We start from the raw sequence: 13,555 nt of genomic DNA, 5'->3' as shown, positions 1-13,555 counted from the left end.
ATGAAACGCCAAGCATCAGCCCAATCCAGTCAAATTGTACTTATAGAAACATAACAAAGTTTAAGACAAAAAGCCAAAGAACTCTCTTTCATAGATGACCTATAATGGCAGGCAAATGTCTGAGTTCGAGGCCAGCCTGGTCTACAGAGGAAGTTCCAGGACAGCCAGGGCTACCCAGGGAAACCCTGTCTCGAAACACAAAAACAAACAAACAAAATTAATAATTTTCTTCACAGACCTAATAAAAATATAAGACACTGCCCTAAGTGTTCCATGTCTGAAGCGATGTCCCTGTTCCTGTTTTCACTGAACTTCAGTGTTTCTCTTAATATCCTCAATGTTCCCTTGATTTTCTGGAAGTTTTCCTTTATGTGTTTCTAAGCCAGTGACAATTAAAATAAAAATTCCAAAGGAGTAAAGCCAAAGAGGAAAAGCTACAACAATCCGATTTGCTTTGCCTACCCTTACCCCCTTCCTTATTTCCAGCCACTAATCCTCTCTCAAGCAGCACAATAGAGCAGCCAGACACAAAGAAGGGAGATAAAGCTGGCCAGCTACTGCTTTGTCCTTGTTAAACTGAACCATTTACATAGGGTTAGGAGGCTTGTTTTATCATTTCAACAGACTTAAAAGACCTTTGCAAATGAGATTTAGTTCCTACAAAAGAGCGAATTGGTGCCGTTTGGTGAGTAGCTTCTAGCCCACAGCTGACTTGGCAGTAACCAAGCTGATTCTTGGGCCACATGTAGTGTAAGCAAAGATTGCTTCCAGCTGCTAAAACCAGGAAGCCTCACACTGATTAAATTCTTACCAGGAGGTGAACAGGATGAGGGCCAGGCTCAAAGGCCAGTCATACCAGAACTTGAACTATACCTGAACAAACACTTTTTAGGCAGGTGCTTTAAAGGTGGCTCTGAATGTTCAAAGCCCCCTTGAATCTTCTCTTGAAAGAGAAATCAAGAGCAGACAGGCAATGAACTGAGGAGACTGAAAGACTCAACACAGTCTCCAGCTGTGAAGTGAAGACAATCTAATCTCTTTGATTCATTGTTGGTCAGACTGGCCTTGGGCAAAAAGATAAACTGAAAAACTAACTCCTTCGAGGGTGTCAGAAAAAGGTTATTAGCAGGAAAATGTGTTCTTAGCACAGAGTACACTCTTTGCACCCAAATCTTAGATTCAAAAAGACCTAGATGATGATTCTGTACACCACACACCAACGCTATGTTTTACCTGGCACACCTTGAACAGATGTTCAGTGTGACTTTGGCCTGTGGCTCAGCAGGATGAGTAGGACGACCTTGGTTAAATTTGCTCCCTGAAAGTACCAGGGTGGTTACACCCTCCATTCTCAGGTCATCCAGATCTTCTGCAAAAACACAACAACAGAGAGAATTAAATACAGATGAATTAAACAGAGAAAGAACATGTTTTACAGTACCTCCCAGTAATTTGTAAAGTAAACCAATATGTCGTGTTTTCTATGAAAAAAAACAACATGTACAATTATACTTTCCACGCCGGGCGGTGGTGGCGCACGCCTTTAATCCCAGCACTCGGGAGGCAGAGGCAGGCGGATCTTTGTGAGTTCGAGGCCAGCCTGGGCTACCAAGTGAGTTCCAGGAAAGGCGCAAAGCTACACAGAGAAACCCTGTCTCAAAAAACCAAAAAAAAAAAAAAAAAAAAAAAGCCGGGCGGTGGTGGCGCACGCCTTTAATCCCAGCACTCGGGAGGCAGAGCCAGGCGGATCTCTGTGAGTTCGAGGCCAGCCTGGGCTACCAAGTGAGTCCCAGGAAAGGCGCAAAGCTACACAGAGAAACCCTGTCTCGAAAAACCAAAAAAAAAAAAAAAACAAAAAAAAAAAACAATTATACTTTCCAATGTTCTCTATGTACAGTTGTGTCAACAGCAACTATACAGCCTGACACCTCCAGCTGCAGTCTGAGGGGCTTGTCCACTCAGGGAAAGCCAGATTTTACCTATACCAAAGAATTAGGATCAGTCAGCATGAGGCAGCATTGGGTTTATTAAGTAGAAATACACACTTCAGGTTTAAGTGTGGGCATCAGTGAGCAAGACCAATATTAGGTCCATGTTAGACCTCTAAAAATGGCTGTATTGGTGACAATGTCCTTAACAGAAGGGCTCTGACAACATAAACAGAAGCCTAAATTTAGCATCCTGAGGCACCTCCTGAGGGGTAAACTGGGCTCACAAGCACATGCAGGCAGGAAGTTCACTCAGGTTTTTTTTCTTGTGCTGGCAGCCACTGTGGCTTTTCCCCTTCGGTTGGGGACTGGCGTCAGGGGCACAGTCTTTCACAATTGGTTAATTTTTAAAGAACCAGTGCAAATGAAATGAGGGAAAGTGGGATAGAAGGCGAAGAGCTTGCTTGTTCCAGGAATTTGGGTGAGGGGTGCTGTGGGTAGAGAAAAGTTTTACCAAGTGAGGGAGATTAAAAGACTCAAATTCCTTTGCATAACACTTTACAAGGCAGAGGGATTTGTGGAATGTCGGCGGCTGGTGAGTTGCTTACTTTTGTTAGGAAAGAACACTTCTCACACTGGAAAGGAGAAACTATTGCTGGAAACAAACCCCAAACCTCTGTCTCCCAGGACCCAAGGCTGCCTGACTGTGGGCACACGTAACCAGTCTCACGTGCCTATCCAGTATCTCTGTGATGATGACCACTATCATACAGTCTAAGTCACGTGCGGACCATCTCACAGTTGACCTATTAACAAAGCCTGATTCCCTGCCATGCAAGACCTACTTCCTCTCCACCTTCTTGTAAGGACATCAAGAGAAGTCTCCTTTTGTCTTCTCTCTCAGCCTGAAGTTCTACTTTCAGAGCCCCGCTGTGGCCAGCATGCTTAGTGACCTTTTGCTTGAGAAAGACGATACCCCTCTGCCTCTCTCTCAACCCCACCTATCTCTCTAATATCTAATTTGTGTGAAAATGAAATATTTGAGAGGAAGCCTTGGGGAGCCTTCCCCAGCTTTGCCGCTGTACCCCCATTTTCAACACTAGGACTTCTTGTCACACCAAGGCTCCCACAGTTCTCCGTTGCCCCGTGTTTTTATTCTCTGGTGCCAATACCTTTGGCAAGTCTTCCCCAGGTGTTCACCAAAAATGGCTGCCCATCTCAATGCCAATAAGCCAAAGCCCCTAGTGTTAGATCAGGTTTGCCCAGACCTGCTGAATCTTAAGATGGTAAGGATTCAGTTGTGCTCTCTGCTGTGGCTTTGATCACACTTCCCAAAAGGGAAACTAGAATTCACAAGGATATTTGCTTTCTTTTCTTCAGAGTACTACTCAATCTCACTTACCTAAAGATTCTCACTTTGGTTGTTTTATAAATTCAAATTATTTATCCCGGGCATTATATTGAACACAAGCAATCAGTTTTCCTTTGGAATACTGCTTGGCCATAATACAGAGTGGATTATGGCCATCAATGGCCCAAAAGGGTGCCTTTGACCCTAAAATCTTTAGAAAACTTCACAGAATGCCAAGGCAAATGGTAAGAAATCACTTACATTCAAGCTTTCTTCTGTCTCTATAACTGTCCCTCTCTGTCAACCTTGCACTGCATCTCAGGTCCTATTACTGCATGGAAAGTCCACTCCACTCAAAGACTGAAACTAGACTCTAAAACTCCCATCTCTTCCTCCTGAAGACCAGCTTCTGGACTGTGATCCTGCAGAGTATGTCCCTCCTCCGTAGGCCTATTCACCAAACACCCCGCTACCCCAAACTGACTCCCTCTCCTCTGCAGCATTCAGCCCAAATGGTCCACATCTGGCTGACGACTTCCAGCCGCTGTGTTTTTGTCTTTGCTTCTCACTCAAAGCCAATGGGTAAGGTCAAATATAAGTGAGCACAGGAGCCTGGTAAGCCCTAGGCAGATATTGGAAACAAACACTCTTGGAGTCCCACAAAGAAGAACCCCCTATAATACACTTACTCTAGCTATCAAGAAAACAGATGGAGCGTGCTGGCTAGTTCTAGACTACCAGGCCATTAATGAAGCCATCTCACCAGTAGTATCTGTGTTACCTCTCACCTGCTCTATCCTTCTTCCTGTCCTTGTACAAACTTCTCATTCCATTGTCACTGACCTCAATGGGATTTTTTAACCACTCCACTTGTCCTTTCCTTATAAAACAGTTTTGCTTTGATTTTATCCAGATAGTCCTTTCCAACACACTATACCCATGATCCCCACTCTCACGTGAACTTCTGATATATCCCTGCACCAGTGTCCCTTTTTAAATGCACTAATGTTTCTTCCTCTTTGTTTTCCAAAAGCCATAAAATACTTAGAATTTTTTGAGATATTGGGTCATTTTTTTCAACCCCTTTCCTCTCATTTCTGTCTCTCCTTGTCAGTCAGCTCCCTGTATGCTTTATAAATAGGAATTCAACCAAAATGCAGGGAATTGCCCAAGTGGGGTGCATGGTAGGCACTTTGAACTCAGTTCTAGAATCTGGGTCCCTTCCATCTGAAATCACTTCACAAACAGGGCATTAGCCCTACCCAAATGACTAGACTGATTCTAAATACACTTTACACAATACCCATTCTCATGCTTCCATTTGGAGGGAGAGGCAAGGTTTTAATTTGTAAAGACAATACCTAATCCTAAAGCTCCTACATGCAGCTGCTGTACCATAGAAGGCAACCATCCTCCATTGTAGGAAATAAGAAAAACAAGACTCCTTTATTAACTCGGTGATCTGCAAAGCTAATAAAAAAAAAAGAGCTGCATTTTAAGCCCTGTACCTTCCTATGGTGATATTTTATTTGTATTCAAATGTTATTTGTATGATAATAAACAAAGTTGCCCGGGGGTCAGAGCTATTAGCCAGCCATAGGAAAGCAGGGCAGTGGTGGTGTACATTTATAATCCCAGCACTTGGTAGGCAGAGCTAGGTAAGTCTCTGTGTGTTCCAAGGCAGTCATGTGGTTGGGTTTACAACCAATGAGAAGGCAGAACAGAAACACTATAAAAAGACAGACACACAGGAAGTAGTTCTGGTTCAGAGAGGTAGGACCACCTCAGGAGGAAGGGTAAGGTTTTAGCTCTTAGCTCTGACCTCTTGGCTTTCTTCTTTGCAATGGTTCTGTGTTTCTTTTTTTCTTTTTTCTTTTTTTTTAATTTATTATATATACAATGTAATGTCTGCATGTATCCTTGCAGGCCAGAAGAGGGCACCAGATCTCATGACAGATGACTGTGAGCCACCATGTGGTTGCTGGGAATTGAACTCAGGACCTCTGGAAGAACAGCCAGTGTTCTTAACTGCTGAGCCATCTCTCCAGCCCGGTTCTGTGTTTCTTATTTAATAAGACGGTTGGTTACATCTACACCTTCCCTTTCTGTTACATCTCCATGTAACATTTAACCCTCTACTTTATTAACCTAATAAGGTAAAATAGAAATTACCAAACGAAGGAGCCATCTTATATCAAGGTTGGCTTACAAAGGAAGGAAATTCATTTTATATAAGGGTGGAAAACCTTAAAATCTTAGCAATGCTTCATGACCAGTTCCACTTAGGTCATTTCCCACTAGCCAATCTCCTCAGTTACTCAATCCTGCCACAAAGGTCCTCACTCACCTTGAGATTTAAGGGGAGCATTGTCTTAGAGCATTCCCTTTTCTCTGAGCCCATCTGACTCCCTTGAAAAATCACTTATCACCCTTCAGAACTGCTCCCATCTTCACAAAGAGAATATAAATCTCTTAATCTCAGGAAATCGTTGGGTAGCCATGTCCCCAAGATACTCCTATACACATGAATTCATTTGTATACATTTTCTCTTGTCAATCTGCCTATTGCTAAGGTGAGAAATAAAGACAGGGAGATTATGGGGACATAGGAAGAAAAAGGATCCCCTTGAGAAATTGAATAAAACAAAAACATTTGCTATAAAGGCTGTTGATAGAGAGTTCATGTTCTTCTCATACATAGTAGTTTATGTTAAAAAAAAAAACAAAACAGTAAAGCCAGCTTAGGTCCTAAGTGAGTATGACATTGGGTAAGGTTTCATTTCTTCCTCTAGACATTCCTGAGAATCTCAAAGAAAATTGTTGACTTTATTTACAGTAAAGACATTTTACCTTCCTGTATCTATGAGCCAGACTTCACCTGGTCAGTTGGAATCCTGCCAGGTGTCCAGAGGCAAACACTAGGTGATCTCATTTAGGTTTCCTTTTTGTTTTTAATTAATTAATTTGTATTACATTTATTTGCATGCCTCTCCCCCCCATCCCGTGTGTGTGTGTGTGTGTGTGTGTGTGTGTGTGTGTGTCTGTGTGTGTGTATGTGTGTGTGTGTGTGTGTGTGTGTGTGTGTGTGTGTGTGTGTATACCTGTGCTATGTACACACGCCCGGAAGTTAAAACCCAACTTTTCCCTCCTTTGTCTCATTCCACCATGTGGTTCCTTGAGATCAAACTCAAGTTTTGTTTCAACTTGTTGGCAAAGCTAACAAATGGATAACTATGTTGTTCTAGCTTTCCTTTTTATTAGTCCCGGTGGAGTCATCTTGACGGCTAGGATCTCTTTCGACACTGTGCTCAATAAAACAGGTAAAGAGGAAAAGCCTCCTGTCTTAAGGGAAAAGCTGCGGGGTTTCCTAGGTTTGGTCCTTACATCTGTGAGGCTGTTCTTTCAGCCTTGATTGGAAAGCTGTTCTTGGTTCTGAAGCATCTTAAATGTACCATTCATTGTGTTTGGCTTTGGGCGTTGGCATCCACATTCATTGCTGGTACATGATCAATCTTTTATTACATGATCACAGTGACAATACAACAAAACGTTGAAATGTATCTGGATATGCTTGAGTATGAAAGCAAATGTGTAGACACTCAGTGGTGAGCATCTGGAGCCCTAGGCTCTAACCAAACTTCCACAAGGTAAGGAGTGTTCAGAGGCGACTGGAAGACGATATGCAAATGGATAATGGCTAAAACATACAGGAGATTTCAGTACTGACCCACACCCTCTTCAGCAACTGGCCCAAACATTTAGGATTTGTTTAACAAAGACTGTTTCCCTCCTTTTGCTTCCATTTCCAACACGTGTTGCACTAAAGAGACAGACAGAGTCACTTTCCTTAAGGAAACACTGTACTTTGCCCCACAATCCACGCCCCTCACCCACCTCCTGTCCAGTGTAGCCCCTGTGAGTCACCATAAGGTTCAGCTGTCCTTTCTGAGGCCTGATCAGCAGGGAATAACTTCCTTTTTTCTTCTTCAGCCTCCTTCCTTTGATGCTGACTGGAACCTTTGCCTTTTCTGGTTCTTGGGCTCCCTTGCTCTTTCCTTACGCTCCTTCCTCGCTGTGAGGCTGATGGTCTGCCTGCCATGTGTCTAACCTAGCCATGCTGGCTTAAAGGGCCTGTCTTCCTCCCACTTCCTCTCCTGCGTTCTTCTCTTGGCAGCTGCTGAGAGTGACAGCTTGCCTTAATGGTGGAGAATGGGGTGGGGTGGGGAAGGGTGGGAAGGTGTCTTAAATGCTAATAAATTACCTTTGAGCTTCCATTTGAGTGAATTTTTAAATTCTTTTATTAATGAGACCGAGAAACCCAAGAGGAGATCCCGATTTCCCTTGTAACATAAGTTGCTTCCTTGATTTTTAATAATGTGTTAGTTAATTAATTATTTAAAAAACTGATCCTTACATATATTGGCTCCTGGAAACTGGTTTTTGAAGGAATCTTTTTGCTACACTTATCTATAGACACAAGAATAAAATACACAAGAAACTAAAGAGGGAAGAAGCTGTTAATCCCACTGGGCGAGAATAAGATCATTACCACAATTTTTGAGCCAAATTTGAAGAAATTTTATCAAATACTGGCCAGGACCATGAATACTGATGAGGTCCATACCCAACACCCATGCTCAGAATATGGTACGGAATGACAGTAGTCCAGGGATTATAAAAGCCAAACCCTCAAGGCTCCATCCACACTGCCCATCTATATCCAACCCATCTTCATCCAATCAGAGGCAAGCATACATCCTTGCAAGCTTCCTGCCTATGTACCTCTTGCCTACATCCTGCTTGCAGTTTGGCAACAAAGCTTGTTTACAAAAGTGGAAACATGTGGCTTGACATCTTACATAAACAACAGCCCCCAGCATTCCAGGAAATTATAGACCCTTGGGAAAGTAGGGATTACAGGTTAGAGGTGTTGTTGTTTTATAGATCTCTTAAGCATGGTAATTTAAATTTAAAGCATAGTGTTAGCCATCACAAAGCCTGGGTCATAGGGGTGCGGATTAACTCTGAGGCCTGCAAGAGGGGAAAAGCAGCTGAAAGAGGCTGAAGCGTATTAGAAAGCAGAGGCGATCCAACACAGTGTGAAGACTAACTTAACCGAAGGGCTGAGTGTGAAATCTGAGCAAGTTTCTCCACATTCTCACCTCTCAGGGAGACTGGAAAGGTAATGCCTTTGGTTTCACACATGCTGCCTGCCAGAGACCCACACAGAGGACCCCAGAGAGAGCAGGAGCCATGGTTCAGAATGGAGTTACACACAGCTGCCTGCGGAAACCTGACAGTTCACATCCTTAGGTTAACTCAAGCATTCAGACTTACTTAACTTTCATCATAAGAAAAGATAAGCACGTTATAAGAATGTTGTGTTTTAAACTTTTGAGAGGGCATTGGCCTTTTTTTTCCAACGGAAAGCCCAATGGAGGGATTTATGTTTAAAGGTAGCTTATAAAACTATGGCATTTCTTCTAAGTCCCAAGAACGCTGCTGAGAAGAATGAACTAATTTACCACCGAGGGCACAGGCATTTTATCTTTATTCACTGGCAAATAACCAAGAACTAATCAAGCAAAATAGGGTTTTGATGTCAGAAAATAGCGGCTGCTTAGATAAAATAATCCCAGGACTTTCATTTCATTCAAGTGTAATCCGTGAAATAATTACAGCTGTTTGAACTAGACAGTGTGGGAGATGAGTGAATTTTCACATCTATTTCAAGGAACCTTATAGAAAAATTAAAAGCCTTTCAAGTGTAAGTCTCTTCACAGTGATTCATTGATGAGTTGAAGAAGAATTATATGGTGGTTTTCCCTGCATTGCAACTGGTTTGTTGATTTATATCAATAAAACTGATTTGGTTGAATGTTTTGAACAGATGTTACACATTCTGAGTAAATTATTAAAAATAAGGCAAATGTTAAGAAAACATCAGAAATTAGACAAGATCAAATAAAATATGTATGAAATATTTCTGTTATGTGAGACAGTTACAGTTCCCAAAAAGGGAAAGAAAGAAAAGAGAAGGCAACATAACTCTTCTCTGGCACACACTGCAGCGGAGAGATGAGGAGACTGTGGGGCGACAACAGGGAGGCCCCATGAGCATCGAAAGCGTCTCCATTTTCATACTCATACCTGAAATATAACTTCGGCATTTTTCTCTGTGCATCGATTTCACAAAAAAGAATTATAAAAATAATAAAATCCATAAATCTTTAGAACAAATTGGTAGTGAACAGAAATTACAAGTTTCAAGTTTTAGACTAATGATAGCATTTTATTTGGGAAATAAGTTTTGTGGAATTTAAAGGCTGTGTTAGGCTTTTCCATTTTAATGCTATAAGAGTATTCGGATTAAAGAATATTTAATTTCCCTGGCTAATGAGTCAATAAACAAAAGAAAAAGATTAAACTGATAAGATAAAGGAAATGTTTATATTGATTTAAATTTGTACATGTTCTGTTTCTTCTGTTAACTGGAAAGGGCAAGAAATATACTGACACATTCTTTCTAGCTAGCAGTCCTCCTATGAACACTGTGAATGGAACAATCTACAGGCAACCTAATTTTTATGAGGCTGGAATTTGTTTGCTCAGGCCATAAGTGAATCACAAGGCTTGGGTTAATTGACCTGATTGTAACATAACTTGTGAAGCTCTTTCCTTTAGTCAGAAAAAGCAAGACAACTGGGAATAGTCTTCTCTAACACAGAAGAAACTGCTAGTTCTTGTAACAAATTCAAACGCAAACACTGTTCAATGCAGAGTTTCTGTATCAGAACACACACACACCCTCATTTCTCTTAACTTTCAGCAACCACAAGTTCAAGAGATTATTTTGTGTACACCAAAGAATTGGCTTGTGCCTCTCGAAATACTGGTTAGTTTCTGAAAATCTGACAGATGATTTTATGAACTGTGTAAACTTCTCCTTAATAAGAGTCCTAGCATGTGAATTTAGCTCAGCATGGGTTACATGAACAAGCTGGCCTTTTATGATGGAAAACTGAGTTATAGCCCGAATTCAGGTCATGGCATGTCATAACAAACACAAAAATGTAGACCAGAGAAGTTAAGAGGTATCAGGGATCAGACTCATGGAGAGTGGAGAGGGAGTATTGCAAGAGACTAAGGAGGAGGTGTTCACTTAGAAAACAGAGAACGGGGAACATTTGGCAAAATGCCCAGAGTCCAAACACAAGTAAGCAAGGATGAGAGGCAGTCACGAGCATTCATCAGTTCATCAAAAATAAACGGATTATGTAAAATATCAAATCTTCATAAGACATTGGGTAAAATGTATTATACTATAGTTACTTTTCTATTATGTGATAAGACACCAGGACCAAGGCATCTTATAGAAGACAGCATTTAAAGGAAGCTTACAGATTCAGAGGAGGAGCCCATAACCATCATGGTGGGAATTACGGCAGCAGGCAGCAGGCACTGGAGAAGTGACTGAGAAGTTACATCTTGAAACACAACAAGAAGGCAGAGACAGCTAACTTGAAAATGGCTGGGATTATTAAACCTCAAAGCCAGCCCGCAGGACACAACTCCTCCAACGAGGCCACACACCTCCTAATTCTTCCCAAACAGCTCCCAACTGGGAAGCAAGCACTCAAATATATGAACTTATGGGGACCATTCTCAATCAAGTCACCACAGTCAAAAGGATAAGGATTATGTAAGTTATCAAATCTTCATGACACAGTGGGTAAAATGTATTATAATTAAAAAATAAAATTCTTGTAAAAATCTTACAAAACACATTATTTTAGTTAAAATGTGTTTGCCCAATTTCAGTTTCCTTATGATTTTTTTCTGGTTAAACGGTTCATATAATGAATATCTTTCAATAATCTCTTCTTTGAGAAAGCACCTTTCATTTCTATGAAGTGGTCATGAAATGACCGTTGGTACTATCAGGAAATGTTATTTTGTTCAAAATATTATTTCAACCATGACAGATACCAGATAAAATTAACTGAATTTAGAATCAACTAAGAAGGCTGAGAGAGCTTTAGCTCTGGGTCTATCTGTGAGAGTATGCCTGAAGAGAATCAGCTAAGTGGAAAAAGACCTACTCTGAATGTGAGAGCCCGATCTCACTGTCTGAGGACCGGGAGGAAAAGGAGAACGTGAACAGAACGTCAACATATTCCCCTTTTCTACTTATGTCCCAGAAGCATGGCTTCTGTTTCCTGGCACACCATGATGTGAAAGGAATCTTTTCTCTACCCCTTTGCTGTGACAGAATCCTCTAAAACCACTAGCTAATGTAAATGTTATTCCTTTAAGTTCCTTCTCCCATCAGGTAGGTGTTTGTCACAGTGATGCATGCATAACTAATACAGAAAATTGGTACCAGAAAAGTGCTGTCATTGCCGTGACTACCCCTGAATATGTGGTACTTAAGCATTTGAACGTAGCTTGTAAGAGGTATTGGGAAGAACTGAGAAAAAATTGGCTGGGCAAAGCTTAAAATGCTGTCAGTGTAGCTTAGAGGAACGTTCTGGTGGAAGCTTAAAAATCTCAGGCGGCAACATGAAAATGAATGGTAAAGACAGTTTTCATGAAGTTTCCGAAGGGGGAACAAGGGCTATGTCTATAACAGGACATGAAGCTATTTATGTTACATTCCAGCATACAACACACACACACACACACACACACACACACACACACAAAAAAAAATAATAATAATAATAATCTCACTGTTTGTTAATGTCTTAAAGATCTGTGGGAGACTTAGCCTAAATGTGATGGGCTCACTAATCTGGCAATGAAAATGTCAAGACAATCCAGAGTTCAGGCTGCAGCATGGTTATTGCTTTCTGCTTCATGTGAGGGTTGCGGTGAAAAATGAGTTCAAAAAGCAGAGAAGATTTGTGAAGTATACGGTCTCTGCAGAAAATGAACTACTTGAAAGTTGTGGACAAGAAGGATATGGCCATTAAAGAGACTAATACCATTAAAGAGAATGTGAATGCTTTTCACCAGGAAAATAAGAAATTAGATAGACCCCATCAATTACGGGACTCAGGATATAAAAAAAGAATACCCATCATTTGAAATACTTTCCTTGACTAGTTAGAGTTACAGGACATCCTTATTACATAGGTTTTCCCAAGATTTAGCCACACTAGCACTCAGTGGCCACTTTGGCCATGATCTGATAGGTGCCCCATAATGCTCATACTAGTAGCAACCTGGCATCATGGGACACTGGTTTTGAAGGCATGCATAGTGCAAGGACCATGAAGTCTCCCATCCACATTTTAAGGATGACTTGGTAAGCCAAACCCTATATACAGAAGGATTTATCACTTGAAGCTATAAGGCCAAAGTCTAAGCCATAGTGGGAACTTCAGGTAATGGGAGACAAGAAGAATGAAGAGTGTCTGCTGAGGAAAGCCACAGCCAAGACAAACCCATGGGGCCCGCAGACAGCAAGGCCACAGGGGTAGTACTTCACAATCCCACTGGAGTACACATCAGAATCTGTGGTCCAGATGCCCAACATGGAACTACAGATCTAATATTTGTCTGTTCGACGTTTGTGTTGCTTTGGTCTAATCATTTCTATGCTCCCATTCTTACTATTTATAGTGAGATTGATTTACACCATGACACTATATTGGAAGCACACAACTTGATTTTGATATTTGTATGTGTATGTGTGTGCAGGGGGAGTGTATTTTACAGAATCTCACAGCTAATTGGTTACCTTGAGTCGCAGGGACTCTGAACTTAGATGGTTGAACAATGTTAAAACTGTTAAGACAAAGAGGATTCTGAAGACACAGTAAATACATTTTACATTAAGAGATGGAGTTGAGACTTTTAGGGTACCAACGGTAGAATGTTATAATCCACAGCAAGGTGTTTGGTGTCAAATTGACAAGAGGTGGGCTTTCAAAGGTAATCTGCATTGACAAAGGGATTGAAGTTTAGAATCGTTAGGAGATGCTAAGATACATGTGTGGGTTTGAGGGACATTTCTAGAAACTACTAACTGACAGAGAAAGAACCGCCAGAAATATAAATATCATCATTCCATGAGCTGGAGCCTCAGATGGGATAAAAGAGGAAAAAGGAAAAACTAAGTAGAGTCCTGCCATTCTCTGTCTGTCTGCTTTCTAGCCTGCTGCTACACAAACTGTCCCTCCCCTGCTGTGACGGGCTGAATCCTCTGACACTGTAAGCCAATATAAAGCTTTCCTTATTAAGTTCTGTACTTTGTTACAGTGATGTGGAA

General features: G+C 41.3%; 1 protein-coding gene across 10 annotated transcripts in view; it reads right to left on the bottom strand.

Annotated features, from left to right (window-relative positions):
- The window catches only part of C2H8orf34 (chromosome 2 C8orf34 homolog), a 385,259-nt gene that overhangs the window by 135,626 nt on the left and 236,078 nt on the right, over positions 1-13,555 (bottom strand). For 7 of the 10 annotated variants that reach the window (XM_015993542.3, XM_006974691.4, XM_006974693.4 and 4 more), the window contains one exon: positions 1,234-1,369. In XM_015993542.3, coding sequence (XP_015849028.2) covers positions 1,234-1,369 — 136 coding nt within the window. The remainder of the gene's footprint in view (positions 1-1,233; positions 1,370-13,555) is intronic. The other 3 variants (XM_076563704.1, XM_006974692.4, XM_015993546.3) reach the window with 1 other exon arrangement.

Source organism: Peromyscus maniculatus, chromosome 2 (genome assembly GCF_049852395.1).
Source record: "Peromyscus maniculatus bairdii isolate BWxNUB_F1_BW_parent chromosome 2, HU_Pman_BW_mat_3.1, whole genome shotgun sequence".
Lineage (NCBI taxonomy): Eukaryota > Metazoa > Chordata > Mammalia > Rodentia > Cricetidae > Peromyscus > Peromyscus maniculatus.
This window is presented reverse-complemented; position numbering and strand designations above follow the sequence as displayed.